This window comes from Streptopelia decaocto (assembly GCF_964273445.1).
Source record: "Streptopelia decaocto genome assembly, chromosome: 1".
NCBI lineage: Eukaryota > Metazoa > Chordata > Aves > Columbiformes > Columbidae > Streptopelia > Streptopelia decaocto.
This window is the reverse complement of record NC_138663.1, coordinates 188,432,104-188,452,960: the sequence shown is the minus strand read 5'-3', so window position 1 is coordinate 188,452,960 and position 20,857 is coordinate 188,432,104. Positions and strand designations below refer to the sequence as shown.

Sequence of the window (20,857 nt, the reverse complement as noted above, 5' to 3'; positions counted from 1 at the left end):
AGGGTTGTCAGGCATTGGGACAGGCTGCTCAGGGAAGTGGTGGAGTCACCATCCCTGGAGGTGTCTAAAAGGTGTTTAGACGAGGTTCTTAGGGACATGGTTTAGTGCTAGAGTTAGGTTATGGTTGTACCTGATGATCCTGAGGGTCTCCTCCAACTGAAATGATTCTGTGATTCTATGATTCTTTTATATTTTAGGAGCACTTAGACACAAAAAAACATATTTGTGTCTGGCCCTTCATATTTATTCAGTTCATTACCTATTCAGTACTCATCATTAGTAGTAAAGGGAATAGCTTCTACTTGGAGTTTTCTTCAATCATCTCCAAGCGCCAAATACAATTTTCTGTGGTTATTGCCACTAACCGCAGGGCTACAATGAGCGGGTGGCGGGTATGTGCAGAGACACTGGGCTGCCCAGGGTCTGTATGAGTCCCACCAGGCTGAGCCGTGGGTGCTGTGGCCGCAGGCAGGACAGTGGCTGCAGAAAGGGACAGTGGCTGCAGGCAGGGACAGTGGCTGCGCTACACTGGAGAAGAGTCAAGGGAAAAGCAGTGAGAGCAGCAGCCCAGCCGGGGGAGGACAGGGAGGCAGAGGCAGCTGCAGCAGCAGCTGCTGCCGGGCAGGAGCACAAGGAGAGGGCAATTGGCACGAACAGCAGTAGACGCAGGATGGGATGAAGGGAAGAAAAAGGCCTCTTTTAAAGCCCTAGGCTGGAGACATTGAGAAGTTAAGGTAGCAGAACCTTTCCTGGCTTTTGCTAGGTGTCCTTGGCTGATCTCCATCCCTGCTGCCTTCTGCTGCCACCAAGTCTGTTGCACAGCCTGTGAATGGTTTCCTTAGTTGAATGTACCACAGTTTGGGAAGCCCTGGTCTAGTTGCCTATAAGAGGGCAAGAGATGAGTTCTTTTACCTTCTCAAAATGGAGAGATCTTCACTACCTCAGAAGCGTATCCCCTGGGGAACATCATCATCAGAAACTGAAGTTGTTTGTGAGGTCTGTGTGCTCCCAGAGACAAGGGACAGGTGACTGGGACATTTGCAGGATTGCAGTCCCAGACCTGAGTTTCCAGAACACGATTCGTCTTGTTTAATCGTGTCCACTTTACAGATAAGCATGTGACAAAGAATCCCACGCCTTATTTCTGCCTGAAACACTGAATGCATTTCTGCAGGGTTTTAGATACTTCTCTGAGAGCCAAGCATTGCAGTGTCAGGCACAGGAACACAAAGCTTCTGGATGCTGAAGTACTTTTTATTGAAACAGACTGTAAGAAACTTCTTCTCTGTGGTAACACAAGTCTTCTGTGATAGAATCAGATATTTAATTAAAAAGAAAAGAATAAGGTTGTCTGTTAGTTTTGTTGGTTTTTTTCCTTGTTGTTGTTGTTTTGTTTTTGTTTTTTTTCCTAAACTGCACTAATTGCGTTAATTTGTCCAGGACCCACAAAAACTCAAGAATCTTTTTCCTTTGGAATAAGTTGAACACTACTTTTGAAATATTATCTGCTATCCTTTTCAGTGTGCAACAATAGACAAAAGAAGTATTGTCCTCCCATGGGACAGGACTAGGTAGGGTAGCACCGAGTTACTGACTGAGGGGGACGCGGGTGGGGTGGTGTCACGCTTCTGACTCTGAGCTACAAGATTTCACTGTGTCTGTTCATTACCAACAATCTGTCATAAAGTTCTAATTAGTAGTTGTTGTGCCCTCAGTGTAACCTGGAGGAGTCACTTTAGAGTGACAATGAAAAATATTAATGACCGTCCTGGATAAATCAGTGACGCAGGAGAAAACATTTTGTTGATTTTTCTATTTGGAAGGTAGTCAGGGGATACTGTGGTCACCCTGCAGCCACCCTCCTTGCCAGCTGGCATTACAAGTGGATAAGCATAATTAATTTCAAAATCAGTCGGCAGATTATACTGGACAACATTTTCTCCAGAGAGAAACGTTAAATAAAAGAAATCTTTGGACTGCCTCAATTCTTTGCATTCCATTGTCTTAGCGGTTTTACAGATTTCTTTGTTTTGTGTCTCTCATCCCCTGGCAGTGATGGTATTTTGCCTGATACGTTAACAGATGCTGATGAGTGTAGTAGTTTGCTGAAAGCTGAACAGCAAATCTCATGCTGAGCTGGTGGGAGAGGCCCAATCTTGCAGCTGTAGGAGAAGAAAGATGCGTGATTTACAGAAGAATAAGGCACTGGCACATTTCAGACACCAGCAAGAGTAGTGCAGAATCGTGACCATGATGGTGACATATTTGTCAGACTGTCATCTGCCTTCATGTATTCTTTATTTTAATTGTGGTTTAAGAGATTCATGTTTTGTATACTGTTGCTTATATCTAGAATCCTGAACTGTGTACTTCTACATGCCTCAGAAATTGAGCCTGCTTGGCAAAAAAAGCTGTAAAGGTGAATGGATGTTCACATGTGGGGACTCAGATTTCTGAGCTGGGCAGTTCCCTTTGGCCTTTCCAGATATTCTGAGAGTATATCCTGAAAATTTGCTTCTATTAAAGAAATGCCTTCTTCTTTTCCCTTCCCTTCCCTTCCCTTCCCTTCCCTTCCCTTCCCTTCCCTTCCCTTCCCTTCCCTTCCCTTCCCTTCCCTTCCCTTCCCTTCCCTTCCCTTCCCTTCCCTTCCCTTCCCTTCCCTTCCCTTCCCTTCCCTTCCCTTCCCTTCCCTTCCCCTTTCTCTTCTCCTTCTTTTTTTGGGGGGGTGGGGTGGGGTGGAGCTATTACAGCCATTTTTTCCACAATTACCTTCCTTAAAAATGTACTCGATGATATTTGGTTCTTCTAAAAATCACCTTTCCTTCAGTATATGCTGCATGATGCACTACAGCATGTAGCTAAATTGATCTCCTTAGTTACATTTTGGAGGAAATACTGACTGCTTTTTTAGGATTTTGAAGGAATTTATCGTCATAGCGAGCACCAGGTAACTCAGATGTAATAAATGGTTAATCCTCCTCTTTCTTGGAGAGATAAAAAAGACTCTGTCACTATTAGGTCGTACGTATGCAGAGGTCTTCTTTGCATATGAAACAAACAGTCCCTCCAGCATGAAACGGATCAGATCAGGAAGCAAATTAAGTGAGTAAAAGTCTATCAGAAAAACAATAGAGTTAATGGAATATATCATAGTATTGATGTTAAGTAATACATATTTAATATCTTTTCTTTTAGGAGAAGCCACTGACCAAATCTTTGCAACGAGGAGAAGACCCCCAGTTTGATCAAGTAAGACACTTGAAATTACCTTATTTCTGTTCCTCAGGCTGTAGGACAAATGCTTGAAAGGCAGTTTAGTGACCTTATGCTGTTGTTGAATACTGCAAAAGCAATATCTCTCAACGCACTTCGGTAGAATGATGAGTGCTTTGCCTAACCATCCTTGATTTTAAATTAGGAGGACTTTTCCAGTGTTTTCAAGCTGAATATTGTTTTTCTATTAACCTCTTGCTTTTTAGAGTGTATTAGTCAAATGTATTATTTCCTGGCTGTTTTCCCTGATGGAGGTTTTGAAGCAAACTTGGTATCTTTTCAGAATACATGGTTTTTGAAACAGGCATGTGGCCTTCAGTCTTCCTTTTGTGGGGTTTCTTGTATGGTTAATGTGAGAGCCTTTAGAATCATTGTCATTGCCATCAGTCTCATCAGTCTATTTTGTCTCTGTATCTGTGACCCAGCATGACTTACATGTGTGCTGCACTTCGCATAGGCTGCGCCAACCTGTTGTATTTAAAATTAAGCATCAATTCAGTTGTCAAGATAAATGCCTATATATGACAAGGTAAATAATAATTAGAGAAAAATGGTTGACAGAGGAAAATAATTTAAAATAGAATTTATATCATAAATTAGATTTTATTTAATAAAACAGTAAAATTGTAATTAATAGAATGGAATTTGTGTCTGGCATTACATTAATAAATTGGTTATGTAAGGGAAATGGGACAAGTATAAAAATAAAACCAACAGCAGTATACACACCTTTTAATGACGGCATAAGAAAATTAGCTTTTGTCAGCAGTCTGTTCCTTAAAAACAAAAGGGGAGGGGGCATCTAGAGAAAATTCCTACATAAGTAACCTATTTTTGAGGTAAAGAATGATAAGTGTTAAGGAGTTTAGGTTGCATAAAGAATGCCAAAGCTTACTAAACTCATTCACAAGAGTTGTATCATAAGCAGTGAAGTTATTTGCTGCTCTGCCATTCCTGCCTGAGCTGCCATTGTTGCCACCATTGCTGTCACCATTGCTGCCACCTCCATGGCTGCCCGCACAGCTGTGCTGCCAGCTGTGCCGGGAATACAGGACAGAAAGACACTGCAGAAGCAGCAGCAACAGCAACAACTCTGAAAGCAGCTGTGGCTGATGCCATAAGCTGCAGGTACCGTATTGATTATCTGAACTTCGGGAGAGCAGTCGGGTATGAGTAGGACTTCGGAACCTCAAATGAATTTAACACGTATTGAGATACATGGCACCCAAACCAGAGCTGCTATGTGAGACCCCACTGGTGCTTACAAAGGCTCGCTTCATAATTTTAGCTTGACAAAGCAACACTTTCTAGGTGTTTCTGTAGCTGCTCTTCGGGAAGGGGCTGCCTGCTCAGAGGGCTGTTCAGAGCCAGCGGCGAGTGGCAGGAATTGCGCATTGCACCCTGCCCGCCTTGCTGACCACAGAGACCCCGCAGGTCAGCCGCCCGCTGGAGCCTGAAGGAGCCTGCTTTGTCAGTACTCCTGAGCTGCCTAATGAATTTTTTTGTGGTATTCTGACCTTAATTTTATATATATATTTTTTTTTTTTCCTTCCTGTGGAAAGAGTGTCACACATAAATGGGAAAGAAAAACAAATTAAACCACCCAAATGCAAACCTTGTGATACTGTTCCTGCAGTGTGTTAAACAAACACGTAATGGGTGGCCATGATTTGATTAAATATTCATGGTTAAGCAAATTGTGGCCCTTTGCAAGGAAGAATTGGAAGACTTATGCTTCTCCAAGTTACTGGTAAGTAGACAGCAAACTGAACAATTAAATCAAGATCACTTAATGAGAACAGGAAATGGTTTCTAGAGTGGAACAACTGTGTATTTCCTACTGTAGCAATTTAGTCTGAATCCTGGGGGGAAAAAAACCCAAACAAACAATACAACAGATGCAGACAAAAAACAAAGGCAAATTTTGCTATACACAACATTTTTCTATATTTCTAACTGCATATCTAGAGTGCTACCTGAGTGTAGAGTTGACAGAAAACAATAAAGCTGAGATTGCCTGAGATGTCCTGTCAGAAAACCTTGTTTTCAGTTCCTTGAAATTTTCCAGACTATTCAGATTGAAATTTTGCAAGTGTCTGCCTCAGCCTGAGTTGTTGGGAATGTTTCCTTTTTCAAGTTTCACACTATTTTCTGCTTGAACAGCACAATCGTTTTGAGATGTTCTAGTACTCTAGTGACTGATGTATGCCTGTAGTTGGGAGATGGAACCTGAACCTGGCTGATGGGCCTGTTCATATTTACCAAAATCATTTTAGATCAGGTAAATTGTAATTAGATTTTGATTAAAAAATTTCTAATGTACAGTAGAGATTTGATAGAACTCAGCTAGAGTGGAGACAAAAAGAGAGAGCAAAAAGACTTTCTTTACTTGGCAGGTTTCACTTGGTAGATTAGGTCAGTACATCTCAGTATTATAAAGCTGTTTTGCAAATGGTAGCATGTCAGTATTATGAAGTTGTCAAGAAAGTATGGATAAATTTGCTGATATTGAAGTTGTAGTCTACCTGGAAAACTCTGAAGATCATGATTCCACGTGGTACTAAAGTCCAAGTAAGAGAGCGTGTGCTTTTAAGTTTCAGTTTTTAAGTTATATATTTAAAGAGTCTGTAGGATGAAGGAAGACCAGGAAAGGCAACACAATAGAGAAGCAATTGGAATCTCCCTATGAACAAACAATTTCAAGGGATGTCTAATAACTTTGACTTTCAATTTTAAGGCAGCAAAAGTGACACACTGTCAAAGAAACTCCATTTTCTTTTTTGGACTTTATCAAAATTATCTTTATTCAATTTGAATGAAATTGAGAGGTGATGCTGAAGTGACCAGGTCACTAGTCACTTTAAAGTACCTGAGCTGCATCTTCTAACCGTAAATTAAAAACCAGCAAAAGTAACACATCACCTGATTTAAACATTGCCTATTTCAAGTCAGCTTCAGAGGTGGAAAAAAAGAGCCAAAAAAACCCTTTTGCAGTAACTTACAATGAGCAGAATGAAAGTTTAGCTACTCAGAGTAATCAGCATCAGGTTTAACATTGAAACCCCCAAACCGTTTAAAACAACGATGAAAGCATTGCTTACTTCCCCTAAACAGCTTCATCTCTGGCTTTCTGAGAAGCAGCATTTTTTCCTGCCTGTTCTCAAACACCATTTTAGGAATAATGCTGTTTGCGGTGGTGGTGATGGATCCAGCGTCTCAGGACCTGCCTGCGCACAGGCAGAGCTGGTTCCCTCCATACGGATGTCGGTGCCTCCTGCCAGGCAGAGTATTGTCCTGTGGGCTCCGTCTGGCAGCCAATTGCATCACCCTCCTCAGACTCATCTTAGTGTCTTGAGCAATGTATGAAGTCATCTCACTTATCCTGACTTGCAGAATCTCTCACCATTAGACTAACAAACTAGATTCCTTACACTGACTGTATTTTCCTTTGTAGGTGCGCATGTATATAAAAATAATATACAAGAAGTTATGTAGTTTTTTTCATATGGTTTTAAATATCTTTATAGTATATTTAAAATCACGTTTTAAAAGTTCCTGGTTTGACAGCTCTAGTTGCCTGTTGGCAAAGAGCATCACTGCTCCAGCATTAGCATGCTCTGTGTTCTCAATTACAGAAATGTTCTTAAACATTGTACTACTGAACTATGACTTAAACTTCCTTTCACAGGAAACCATAAAGTCACAGTACATGAAAAGATCAAAAGCTAGGGTGAAAAACCCCATAGTTATCCAAGAGGCTTATCCTCGCCCAAGGAAACATTTTTATTAGTCTTTTGTCAGCCCCTGATGAAGTATCTTCTGTTCTTACCGTGGTAGATAAATGCTCTGTCAACTGACATTGCTGGAGGCAGAAAAAGGGCACTGTGTAATTTTGGACCAACCTGCAGACATTTTTCTGTATGAAAATACAAAATGAATGTAATGTTTTGGCCATGAAAGTGAAAAATTAACAGCAAGGTTTAACTTTCATATGAAACTATGTATGAGGTGCCTGCTGCAGGAGTTTCAGTATAAACTGTGCAAAAATTTGTGTTTGTTTTAATTATCCTACTTTCTTCTTATAAGGGGACTAGGTTGGAGAATATAGATTGGAAAGCAAAAACATTTAATGTTTAAATACTTTTAGGAGATGGAAACAAAAAATTGGTCAAGCTAAAACCAGGAAAACAAAAATGAGTAATAGTAAAAAGTGTGAAAAATACAAATATAAATAAGACACTAAGTGGCATACTAATGAATAAGTAAGTGTCCCTTTTTCATACCAGCCTAAATGTGGTAAATGACATGTTGATAATTGATCCCATCCAGTATTATATTTGTTAGATGTCGTGAATAATGGTATTATCATCATTGCAGTAGCACTGCACTTGGCTCCTATTGTGGTTTCCCTTTCCCTGCGTTTTAGGCATTGTCCTTCTTCACCAGCAGAAGGGCCCATGGCAGAGCAAGTATCATGAATGTTGTTGACAGGGTCATAGAACAACCTTTGGCTCCTGATCAGAGGTTTGGGTTCGAGCAATGTGTAAAGAAGTCAATCTGAAGGCAAAATTTAAGGTAACATGTTCAGAACTGACCCTGATGCACACTAGAAATGAATAAGTTTCCATGTAAACTGTTATCCAAACAGTAAAACAGCTCTAAAAATTGCTAATGGATAAGCAAATAAGGCGAAATTACCATCTACAAAATTATTATATTAAAAAAATCCTCATTTTTTTACTCAGAAAACCAAGGTCATAAATGAAAATTGGTTCCCAGGGAGATTTAATTTCATAGCAGTGTCCAAAAAAATGCTTAGAACAAAGGTGTGAATGAAAGGAGATCCATACAAACATAACTGCATTACTTGCTCCTAATGTTTCCTTTTACAGATTTTTCAATTAGAGTTGGCTTGTCTAGAAATCTGTCATTACCAGAAAAAAAACGTTTGTCTCAAAGGATCTCACAGAATTAGAGCATGTACGTGCTTTGATTACTGCTTATGGCAGTTCATCTCTTCACCTTCCCCCTGCCCCTTGGAGAACTTGGAACAGAAAATGTTAACTTTAACTCCTCAATTGCATATATTGCATATGAAATCCTGGCATTACTCTGGTCCATGAGAGTTTTGCTGTTGATTTCAATGAGAGGGGGGGTTCATTGCAGCTGTTACTTTCCTTGAGCCTATATTGTTTGTAGTTATGAGGCTTTGTTATAGAAATGCATGATGTGGAAAAGATGTTGAATGAAAGGAAGACCTTATTGCATGTCTATGAGTATCCTAAATACAGCTAAGACAATGTTCATCAAATCTGCTCCAGTAGCATTGATAGAAAGTGCAAAATCTCACTCCTAATGTACATTATTTGGAATCTGCATGACGACAATTTGAAGAGAGAATATGCAGATACTATGCAAATAATAGATTAAAAAACAAAACAAAACAAACCTAAGTGCGAAAATGAAGTACTGCAATTCTGCATTATTAAAATGGCAATAAAATACACATTTAATCTACATGCTGACTTATACGTTATATGAAAAAAATGCAGAGCCAAGAAATTAAATATACTGTTGGAAATTGAACGCAGTTATTTGCTGTTAAAGCATGCAGGAATTCATCTGTGAAGTAAAAAAAATAATCAGCATCTATCTGCTCTTAGTGGAAACATTTCTTGTATTTGTGTTTTGACAATATAGCAAGACTTTCATGAAAGTATATAAAGTGTAGCAAACTATCTGGGTGGAATTTTCATTAAGTTTACCCTTGTATATTAGTCCAAAATAAATATTAAGCATTTACATAAAGTATATTTAATGCTCTGTGAACGCAAGTTTTAAACAGCTCCGTACTTGTGCAGCTTTCTTATCCTTAAGCCATACAGTAGGTAGTTCATTTATGATGGAAGAACATGATCATTTGTCCAACAAGGACACACTTGTACATCTGTGCACTCCCTTTCAGGAGCAGCACAGAGCTGGGATTCATCTCCCTCCTGGACATACTTCCAGTAAATGAAAGGGTTGAGTAACCAAGGCGCTGGCCAGACTTCCCTCCCTTCCTGCTCCCTGAGAGCCAGGTCTTTGCCCAGTCCACCCTTCCTTCCTGTCTTAAAAGTGCAATGACAGAAAGATCGAAAAAAAAAAGCTGTATTGACTTTTTATCCCTGTTAAAGAGACACACTGTAAATTCAGCAGAGAAGGTGTGGCTTGAGGAGACTGAACAGGAACCACTTTGACTTTTTGTGGTGAGTGAAATTGCATAGCTGGGATGTAGAGAAGAGCGTTGATATATATGTTGGTGAACTTGCAGGAAGACATGATTGAAACGACTTTTTGCTTACAGTTAAATATTGTGATCTCTTAAAATATATTTAGGTCTGTTCCAGTCTTCCCCAGCAAACCATTTTTCACTACTTTTCATAATTAACAACCAGTACTACACCAAAAATTTTTAGAAAACAATAGAGAAGCAATTGGAATCTCTACGTGTCCTGAGTCAGTAGTGAATAGTTTGCACTGACATGGGGTGGTTCATGTCTTCCAAGTGTTTATCTGAAGTCTTGTGCTTGAAGGCTTTGGTGTAATGGAGCCTGGGCTGCTGTTGTAATTCTTCACAAAGGCCTCGTGTCACTGCTGCAAGCAGTGCCTTCGTGCCATCTTCCACAGAAACTTGTTTCCTGTTTCAACTATAAAAGTATATCAGAAACACTGGATTGAAAACTTTCCTGAAATAGTACTTTTCTTGAACCTTTATTTTCACAGGGTCAGTTACAGCTTTCTAGTGCTCTGTGCTTCATTTTAGGCCATAATACTTGAATCCAATCAATATTACTTTATCCTCCAAATGTCTTATTAATTTTAGACCACAACATCACTGTGAATTAGTTACATTCTGAGGCAGAAAAGCTGCAAAACAGGTCAGAGGTATTAGTCTAAACTGTCATCCACAGAAGTTGTCATTTAAGGCTTTAGTAACATTTGGGAATTGTATGTGAGGTGCTCAGTCCTCCCAGTTTTGCTCTTGTCTTAGTCACAGGCTTTGCATAAGCTTGGTCCTATACGAAACATTAAACTCTACTGTTATTGTTCCACGAGCACTGAAACGTGCTGGCTTAAGTTTAGGCAGGCAGTTAAACCTGACAGAGGTAATGCCACAACCTTTGCACTTGACATGAAGTACATACCTCAGCACTTCACTTTTCAGGATCAAGCCCTGCATGATCTTGAGGTGGTCACAAATCTCCAGATCAGTAATGTATTTCTATTTTAAATAGTTGTTTTCTTAGAATGCACACAAATGCTGTAGCTGTGAACATTCAGTTGCAATACCTATATAATCCTCTTGTATAATAATGGGCTGGGTTTTTTCACCCTAGCTTTTGATCTTTTCATGTTTTGCAATTTTATGGTTTCCTGTCATACAAAGTTTAAGTCACAGTTCAGTTGTACCATGTTCGATAACATTTCTGTAATGGGTGACACAGTTGATACTGAGTGAGCAGTAATCCTTTCCAGTGTTCCACTAGAGCTGTTTAATCAGGAAGTTTTAAGGATTGATTTTAACCTATGTTTTACTTATTTGTGCACACGAAGACACAGGAAACGAAATATTTTCCTATATAAAAGAGAAGTCTAAACTCAAATCAGCATTATGTAACAAATAGAAATAAGCCCCTTGAAGAACTAGATAGTTTTCTGGTGTGTTGTATGTTGTGACAGAGAATTTTAATGCATTGTAGTGTCATCAATGGAAAGATGCTATAGACATATAGCCTGTTACTGCACTTCTGCTTATGTTTCAACAGGAAATGCAGAATATTAAGTCACTGCTTGTACCATGGATCTCAGAAATGAAAGTAAAACAGGAAAGAACATGTCTAACCATGGAAGTAGACTTTTTTTTTTTTAAGGAGGAGGAGGAAATTGAGCACCAGTTGATTTGTTGTATTTTCCCCGTAGGTAATAAGCTCAATGAGCTCGCTTTCAGAATATTGTCTGCCCTCTATCCTGCGCACTTTGTTTGATTGGTATAAAAGACAGAATGGCATAGAAGATGAATCTCATGAGTACAGACCAAGAACAAGCACTAAATCTAAAAGGTATGATTTTAAATATGCATACATACATTATTGATAGATTCTAAATTAAAGATACTACATTTCAGCCATCAGTTTTTGTGAGGTTACAGTTGGTTGAAAGGTGTCATTTTTTTCTGCTTGTTCCTGGAACTCTTCTCTCAGCAGTATCTGATAGTTCAAACATTATTTCTTACTGCTGCTTTGGATGCTGTAATGTCGTTTAAATATTGGTTTGTATAAACTGTGTCTGTCTTCTTTACTCAAGTGAGCAGGCAATAATTCTGTGACACTTCGAAGCATTTTTATTATACAGCTTTCTGCTTAGTTGTAGAAATTTCACGTACACCTATCCTCAATCCATAAGATTGTGAATCAGTCAAAGACCTTTAGCAACACTGACTTAGCTCTTAAAACAAACAAGCAAACAAAAGTAAAGACCCCAAAACAAATATATTGATCTCTCGAGATATCAGTTGTTCCTCAGTGATAAGGTGACAGACTAGTCTTGGTTTTTATTGAGATCTGGCAGTTTGGTACAGGCGTATTCTTCAAATTTAAAGTTTTTCCAGTTACTTGAAACTATATTTACACACTTTAATGGAACAGCAGGAGAATCAACACTGGTGGACCTGGTGTCTGGAAATGCGTAGGCAATTCTTCACATTAGGATTACATTCTAATCCAGTAACTAGTGAAGGCAAGAGTTGCTGGAAAGAAGAGGTGGGAGCTAGTGTTGGAATACCAAGGTAGACATAAACCTGAATCAGACTTTTCCAGACTCTTTATGTCAGTGGAAGTGGGCAATGTGAAGGCATGATTCATCAATTAGCTGTCAGCTTTTGTGTGAGATGAATCCTTGCCTTGAAGTGCCTCCTTCTCTTGGCTCACTACAGAAGCCTGTTACAGGATGACCTGTCTTCAGGAACTCCACCCAAAATCTAGTTGAAAGTCAGCTTAACAGTGAACCAAGGCCACTCTGTCGATTGACAGGATTACACAAATAACATGTAACCAGGCCTTTCTCCAGTTAATGTGAAAACAAGGAAACCAAAATGCAAATAACTTGTTTAATCACTGACCAAGCAGAACTCTTAAATGCATGCTTTACTAGAAGCTCAGAAGTACAACCGAAATCGCTAAACTTCTTAATGTTCATGAGAATTGTGCTGAATTTATGGAAACAAAAATCTCACTGAAATCAGTGGTAACTGCTCCAAACGGCCAGCAGTTCTATGCTAATGTTTAATTTTTAAGAAGTGTTGTATATTTCATGTTATCTTTTCAGTACACTTTGAAACTGTGATCAGGTGATCCAAATTGATATTTTTCATATTTGTATTGCAAGCTACTCACCCTCAGGCATTTATTCCTCTGTGTTGTTCTGCACAAGGAATGTGTTTGCATATTCGACAAGTGGTGCCAAAGTTTAAAAAAATAACACTGGAACAGTTTTTAAAAGAGGATGTAGTTTGGTTATGGTCTCTGTTGGTACAAGTCCAAATATGAATTTGATAGTACAAAATAATTTATTACATTTGTCTCCAAAGTGTAATTGAGAACTGTCTAAATGGTGCCACCACCAAAGAAATTGAAATTAAATCCATTTGTTAGAATATAGACTCAAAAAGTTTCCTTGTCTTTGTGTTTGGGTTTTTGTTTTGGGTTTTTGGCTTTTTTGGGGGTTTTTTTTGAGAAAGTTTTGTGTTGAACTTAACCTGGAAAAAAAAGAGGGAGGAAACAGAGACTGACATTTAAACATTTGAAAGAAAGTAAAAGTAACGAGTTAGTTTTGGTCTATTCATCACAGATTTTAAGAGCCTATCAGTGCCTTACTTTCTGAAATGCTGGACTGCAGTTTAAAAAGTAGAACACAATTCCATGTTATCTCTATTTGTGTAACTGAGGAAGCATATAATGTGAATTACAACACACAGTCTAAATATTCTGTTTCCTGTTTTGATTTTGCAGTGATGAACAACAGAGAGATTATTTAATGGAGAGAAGAGATCTGGCTATTGATTTTATTTTTTCTTTAGTTTTAATTGAAGTTTTGAAACAGGTATGGAGTTCTTCAATTATTCATTACCAACGGAAATGTGGAAATTACCAATACAACCTAATTTTAGGATTCTTCTTTCTATTTCCATCTTTAAAAGTCTAATAAAAACAGGAGATACACACTGCACGCTTGTTTGTTGCTGTCTTTCTTGCACGTCTAGAATACATAGCATTCTGTGCTCATGCAAACTTTACTTTGCCAAGTGTTTGGAGCTAAATTATTTATCTTCAGTACTAAATAAACTTTACATGGCTGGCTCATTTCAGTGTTTTGTTAGCTAGATGCTATTTCGGCTAATACCGTATTTGTGTAGGGAAGATACCCAAGCATAATAGAAGCACTAAGGTATACAGCTTGAAGTGTAATATATGTCTACCGGTTATGTTTTACTTTGTGTTTCCAGATTCCACTTCATCCTGTAATAGACAGTTTGGTACATGATGTTATTAACTTGGCTTTCAAGCACTTTAAATACAAAGAAGGGTAAGGCTCTTATTCACACAAAAATTCTATGAAAAAAATATTTGCTGATTTTTTCAATTGTAGTGGTTTAAGCAGGACACTTTCTCAGCCTACAATTCTTTCTTGTCTTTTGCTAGGTACCTTGGTCCTAACACTGGAAATATGCACATTGTTGCAGATTTGTATGCAGAAGTAATAGGTGTTCTAGCTCAAGCAAAGTAAGTACAATTGAATACCAAACATGATGGAAATCTGAGAAGCTTCCTTGCTCAGCATGTTAATATTCTGATTTTCCTACTTTCTTAAAAGGTAGTGTAGGAATAAATCATTTCAGCTCATTGTCGCTCTGTTCATCCAGGTGTCCTAGAGCATAGAACTCTTGGGAAACACAGACGTTTCTCTGTCTAGTCCAATGATACTAAATAAATTCTAAGAGACTACAGTAGCATTATTTTTCTTATCTCAGCGATGACGTCTGTGGAAAGCCCAGGGGGCTGAAGAGAGCTATTTTAATTACAGTTTATTCTGTATGCTATTTTTTCTCTAGCTGGCCAAACCTAAAAATGGCTATATTCCAACATAGCAACATTTTAAATTTTCTCTGCAGTTATTTCAGTTTAAAACTTAGCATAACTGCTTCTGAATCCTTCATCCTGCACTTCTTAGCCCAGATGGCCCAGTGAAGACGGAAGACACTTGACGTAACCAAAGCAGTTTGAGTTCCTGGAAAACATATGACTTTCACAGACTTCAGCTAAGGCCTTACCTGGGCTTCTAAATTGTCTGGGTCAAAGTCAAAAGGGGAAGTGGCATCTGGATCTAAAGCTTCAAGTTGACTGTAAAAGACAAAACATACCTGTTCTCCATAAATACTGTTTTTCTCCTCCAACTGTGAAGTGTTTTACTAAGGTGTTACTACGACTGAATGGCTTCTTCCTGCCAACATGTTTTTATCTCGGATTTTTAAAAAACCTCTGAGGGGGTTATGCTAATGATATTGTTAGCTCTTAGGTAAGAGAGAGGTGTGGTAAGAAAATAATTGGAAAGATGTGGTTATCCAAACGGACTAAGATCAGGCTGTATACTTTGTTTTCTTTACTGAGTTTATCAGAAGTGACAGAAAACAAAACAAAAATAAACTTATTCTCATACTGATTGAAATGGTGTAATACTTTACAACCAAGATTGAATCTTCTTTAGTTTTTTGCCTACTTATATACCTTACAATACATTTCAGATGTGAATCTGTACTTTTTTTGTAACTAACCAATGTGAATTCGTAGATTTCCCGCTGTAAAGAAGAAATTCATGGCAGAGTTAAAAGAGTTACGGCATAAAGAACAAAGCCCATATGTCGTTCAAAGCATTATCAGTCTTATAATGGGAATGAAATTCTTTCGCATTAAGATGTATCCTGTGGAGGACTTTGAAGCTTCTCTTCAGTTTATGCAGGTAAAATTCTTGAGTAGATAACTGCGGTTCCTAAACCTTTTAGAATGATGGTCTTCCCTTTATCTTTCCTGTAATACTTCAATAGATCTTCCATGTCATTCCCACGTAAGTGTATGTGCAACTACTTTGTGTTTCTTCTGAACATTAAGCACTCCAGTCTCCAGTCTCTGCAGTGTATCACTCCATGCCAGCTTTTCATCAGCTGTATACCCCTAGTCCCTACATCTCAAACTCCAACAAAAAGAGTTTTGGTTCTGTGGACCCCAGACCTCCCACCCTGCCATCCCCGAGCTGTTTCTTGCCCTGTGTCCCTGCCCAGCTGTGTCTTCCTAGCTGTTCGCTGCCTCCAAAGTTAATCTTCCACCCTTGACATAGTTGCCAGAGAGGAGAGGAACTTTGAATGCAGAAAAACACAAAGGAAGAGACAAATACTTGAGGCAAAAGCTGGACAGAATTTCCTTTGGATATGTTGTCACCTTCCACCACATCTTCACCCCCCTTCCTGTAGGGTACATTCTGTGAGACCCACAAGTACAGAGCATAGTTGGACTGTCGTGAGTGCTTTAAATTAACAGATTACATAATTTTGTAAAATGAAGTAAAATCTTTTATGTTTAAACATTTTTAAGTCTGCATTATTGCTGGTAATGTACCATAGGTTCTGTTCCCATCAACAGGTTTATTTAGTTTAGCCTTTTTATTCCCTTATTTTTCCTTGGGATCACCCTCATGACTACATGGTTTGTAGCTACTCATCCAGTAAAATACATTTTTTATATAAACCCTCATGTAAAGATCAGCTTATTGATGGTGTCAGTGGAGTAAAAAATCAATGTTAGATGCCCACAAGTAAGGATTTGACACTGGAATGCACATACACATGTACTGACACACAGGATCATTTCTCTAAGTCCTGAATATCAAGCACATTCTATTTGATTTTTGTGATGTGCTTTAAACCATATTTAACAACATATTTAAAACATATTTAACAATATAGAAACAGCTCATTTTTCTTCTTACCTTATGCCTCATGATATGAACACATCTTAGTATGTGTTAATGTAAGTTATCCAGAGCTGACAAGATATCAAAGCAGTGTGTGTTTGGTGCACATGACTAATACGAGTGAATGACTGTATGTTTATGGCACAGCACTGCTGGGATCCAGTGTTCACTGCTACTGAAATCAGTGGTAAAACTCCCATGTAGCAGACTCAAAATTCAGATGCGAGTGTTCTCTACCTGGCTTATGACTATGGTATCTCAGCACCAAATTAATTCTTATATGTACTTCAAAGCATCCTAAGATGCACTGTGTATGTAGGAAAATTAGTTTTGCTCCATTTGGTGAAATACACTTACAGTTCAATTCTGTGGCCAATCCATGTGTTAGTTTGAGTATCTACATGCAGTGCCTCAGCTATGAGCTCTGTCGCACCAGCTCCAGTAGAGAGAGACACTTTTAACAGGAGCTGGTCCCAGGAGCGAGCTCCAGCAGAGCCCGTCTTCCAGCACAGGGTGCAGAGCCAGCCCGGGAAGGAGCCTGTCCTTGCACAGGGGCCTCAGCTGCAGAGCAGAAGTGACTGAAGCCATGTGGTGTAGAATCCTCATTGCAGCCAGGAAAAATTATGCATGGTCTGAAGTGTAAACTGCTCTGCACGCATGTGCAGGAGAAAAGGTCAATGAGGGACATCCTTGTAACGTCAGTGGCTTTTGAGCCTTGGACCCAGAGAGGAGGAAGTAACTGTGGCAACATGGTTTGTCATCCTCGGAGAAGTTGTATAGAAACACGAGAGTGGGTGGATGGTTATCTCCCCTCCCGCACTTCCTGAGCAGCACAGCTGTGTGACAGGAGCTCACTGCGTGGTTAGGACAAAAGTACATTTTTATTTTCTCAGTCCACAGCTGCAGGCTGGAAATTGCGGTCGTTTGAAACAGAGGTCTCTTCCCTCGCGTAGCATGGTTCTGTGTTGACCCTTAATCTGCACTGGATCCTAGCAGCGAAATTGATCTTTAAATATTTACAGTAAGATTGTTCCTTGCCTTGAGTATCTTACCAGAGAAGTACGTTACTTTTCTGGCCTCCCAGAGCATGGTGCAGAGCAGTCCATGCGGCCTATTACTCCTGCTCCTGAAGGTGCCCACAGGGGAGGCAGGAGGGCAGCCCCTCTCTCCAACTCCCTTTCCATCCCCAAAACAACACTGGCCACAGCTGGAATCAGTGAGAGTTTGTGGATTATCACGGTCAGAGAAACAGATCTTTGATCTCAACATAAGCCCTGCTTTGTGCTTGCTGCAAGATGCAGATTTAGAAGTTAATAGATAAATGTTTTCAGTGGGATTTGCAAAATAATAATCACTGACACTTCATGTGCATTCAGCAAACACTTAGATGTACTTATTCCAGCTGATACATAATTTATGCTCCTTGTTTTCTTTTCTTTTAGGAATGTGCACATTATTTCCTTGAAGTTAAAGACAAAGATATCAAGCATGCACTGGCAGGACTGTTTGTTGAAATTCTTGTCCCTGTAGCTGCTGTGAGTTTATTTTTCAGGTTATTTGCATAAGATCTTCAATTAGATAAAACAACTTGTGAAACAGTCTTTTATTAACATGAAATTTTCTTGCAGGCTGTTAAAAATGAAGTGAATGTCCCCTGTCTAAGGAACTTTGTTGAAAGCCTGTATGATACAACACTTGAACTTTCCTCACGAAAGAAGCACTCATTGGTCAGTAACCCTAAGAAGCAGAGGCTAAAATTCTTTGTCAGAAATATCTCTGAGCAAGACTCTGGGGAAGTTCAGAGAATTGGTTGCAAAACCTTTTTCTGCATTTGGCTTTATAACCAATACATTTCTATTTGCAAGGTTATTGTGTTTGCAGAAAATAACCATAATTATTTTATTCAGAATACGATCAGAATCAGTCTGAATCAAACAGATGTTTTCAGCTTCTAGGTCTGTGATGATTAAATGGTTAGATTTTCTCATACTTGTTATGTGTAAACATTAGGAGAGGAGAGAGAATAGAGTTCACTTCTTGTCAAGCGAGAACAAATGAGGCATGTGGGAACAATTCTTTCATGGGGCTTAAATAATACATTGCAGGAAGAAAAAAATGTATAATACGTGCCCTTTTAAATCCGTAACTTGGCTACTGTGCAGCTCCCTATTTCATTTTCTTCTTGTGAGATGAACAGTGGCACTGCAGTGTATTTTTGGAAGCATGAGTTGATCTGAATTAAATGAAGATCTGAGTCAGTTTGACGCTGGCCGCCCTAAGCAGTCTGTCTCTCCAACTGGGTCAGTGCACGTCAGCGCTGCAGCGTTAGCTGATCCGTTTGGAAGTCTTGGACCTTTTTAGTAAAGAAAGTTGTCATTCCCCCTCCTTCATTCTATAGAAAAGTCAAAAAGACTTCCCTGTTCTCAGTGCTCCCAGCAGATGCTGGTCACTGGCACAAGTGAATCTGCTGGGAGGGCTGCAGGAGGGCACTGCGCCCGCTGCCACCCTCACACCGCTCCCAGGGCAGAGTGCGAGCATCCCCTGGAGCACAGGCCTGATCCAGTTTGAATTAGTGGGACACTCGAGATGTATTTCTGATTTCCCTCTGCTTGTGTTTGTGTGGCTCTGTTCCACCCTGCCGAGTTAATAAAACATGGTTGAAACGGCAGCAGGGTACGAGCTTTGCTGTACAGTTTTTACACGAGATAGAAGTTCCCCAAACTGGTGGCTGCACTTGCCAAAGTCAATACTACATGCCTGAGAAAGGATTGCACAGCTGGGGCTTAGCATTTGATTGCTTGTCTACACATACCACACTGGAGGCTACATAGTTAAAAGTGACAAAATAGAATAGATTCTTGGGAGAGTGTGATTAGAAATACAAACATTGTGAGGAGGAGGAGGAGGGGAAAGGCAAACAGTTGGCAGAAATAACTGCAGTGCATATTTTCAGGCTCCCGGTAAGAAAGCACACTCTTTAGAGGCTGAACAGGACCTTCTTTTCCAAGACCAGTGTTTTGTGAACCTGTGCACTCACTGTCCAGGCAGGATAGGGACACTCGTCTTGCCTCGTTTTCTATCTAAAAGTACATTGTGTGAGCTAGTCCAGATTCCAGTACTTGAACTTCTATATTCTGCCTTCTTTTTATTTTTTTACTTTGCAAGATGTAACTACCAGCAGATCCAGGCATCGCCTGTATTTTAACACAATCCTTTAGGGTGTTTGACATGTCTCTCAGTAAATATTGTGACTGCAGAATTTGAGGAGTAATAGACATCTGAGCATTCACAAATCCCTATGATTTCTGTGGTTCCTGATGTTATTATATAAAGTTTGGTTATTTCCATGCTATCATTTCTCAGTTAACTGACAGAAATTAGCCCTGTGAATCTGGAATATTGTGGCCCATCTTTGGATTTATTATACTGCTATAAGTAGGCATTTGGTTGGTTTTAGTTCATACGTAAAACATGCCTGTAATAGCTTTAAAGAAGGGTTCGTTTTAAATTGTACTATTTAAGAATGTGTTTATGTTGGCTAACGTATTGCAAAAAAATGGAGGAGTTAGAGCTGTTAAGTTACTGTTGTGTAGACATGCAAATAATGTGGTATTGACACTCATTTCTTGTTTAGGCTTTGTACCCTTTGGTAACATGCCTGCTTTGTGTCAGTCAGAAGCAGTTCTTTTTAAACAGATGGCATATTTTCCTCAACAACTGCCTATCCAATCTCAAGGTTAGTATCTTCTGGTTTTAATATTGTATTAGAGCTTGAATATGCACTACTGATCTCTTGGAAATCAGTTTTAGGTAGATGTGCTAGATTATTGCTATTATCTGATTCCATACCTAATTTTATTCCCAACAGTAAAAATTCTTTAGCTGTGCAGATTCTTTTCCAATTAAAAAAAGTATTCTTACACCTAGTTTGACTTTCTAGTGTTCTCTAACTTAAACCAAACCTGAGTCAAACAGCTGTGAAACAGGCAAGATTATTGATGAAAGTTGTTAGCTTGAATGACATACCAACACTGACCTAATATTAACTAGCTTTTTTTCACAAAGGCATTCTCAAACAAAGCATTTGTTATTGCTTTATCAGAATGGAACTAGTTGCAGGACACTGGTTCCATTGCCTGTTTTAAGCTGCTAAGTTGCATTTTAAAAGCCTAAACTATTTTGTTTCCTCCATGCATCCATTCTCATTATTTTACCATTTGTTAGATCTTTGAAGTTTGACTGACTGTTCATCACAATCTGCTGTGGTTCCTGGCTGGCACATACTGTTGAGTACACGTGTGCTGTTATCATTACTGCTCCTCCATGTTTCTTTTACTTGTGCAATGTCCCATTCCACACTTAAAGTGGATCCATATGAAAGGATGGTCCTGTGCCCACCTGAAAAGGCCAATGTGAGAAGCGCAGTGAAGCGATCAGCTCAAATGAAGGGCCTCTGAACTGCCGCTGGAAGAACCAGTGGTCAAGAGTATTCTGCAAACAGCACAGGTAGAACATGCAACCA

General features: G+C 39.3%; 1 protein-coding gene across 8 annotated transcripts in view; it reads left to right on the top strand.

The window, feature by feature from the left end:
- The window catches only part of FRY (FRY microtubule binding protein), a 233,346-nt gene that overhangs the window by 110,771 nt on the left and 101,718 nt on the right, over positions 1-20,857 (top strand). For all 8 annotated transcript variants that reach the window (XM_082054462.1, XM_082054461.1, XM_082054463.1 and 5 more), the window contains 9 exons: positions 3,196-3,249; positions 11,236-11,375; positions 13,323-13,413; positions 13,817-13,896; positions 14,013-14,093; positions 15,159-15,327; positions 17,778-17,870; positions 17,964-18,062; positions 19,970-20,071. In XM_082054462.1, coding sequence (XP_081910588.1) covers positions 3,196-3,249; positions 11,236-11,375; positions 13,323-13,413; positions 13,817-13,896; positions 14,013-14,093; positions 15,159-15,327; positions 17,778-17,870; positions 17,964-18,062; positions 19,970-20,071 — 909 coding nt within the window. The remainder of the gene's footprint in view (positions 1-3,195; positions 3,250-11,235; positions 11,376-13,322; positions 13,414-13,816; positions 13,897-14,012; positions 14,094-15,158; positions 15,328-17,777; positions 17,871-17,963; positions 18,063-19,969; positions 20,072-20,857) is intronic.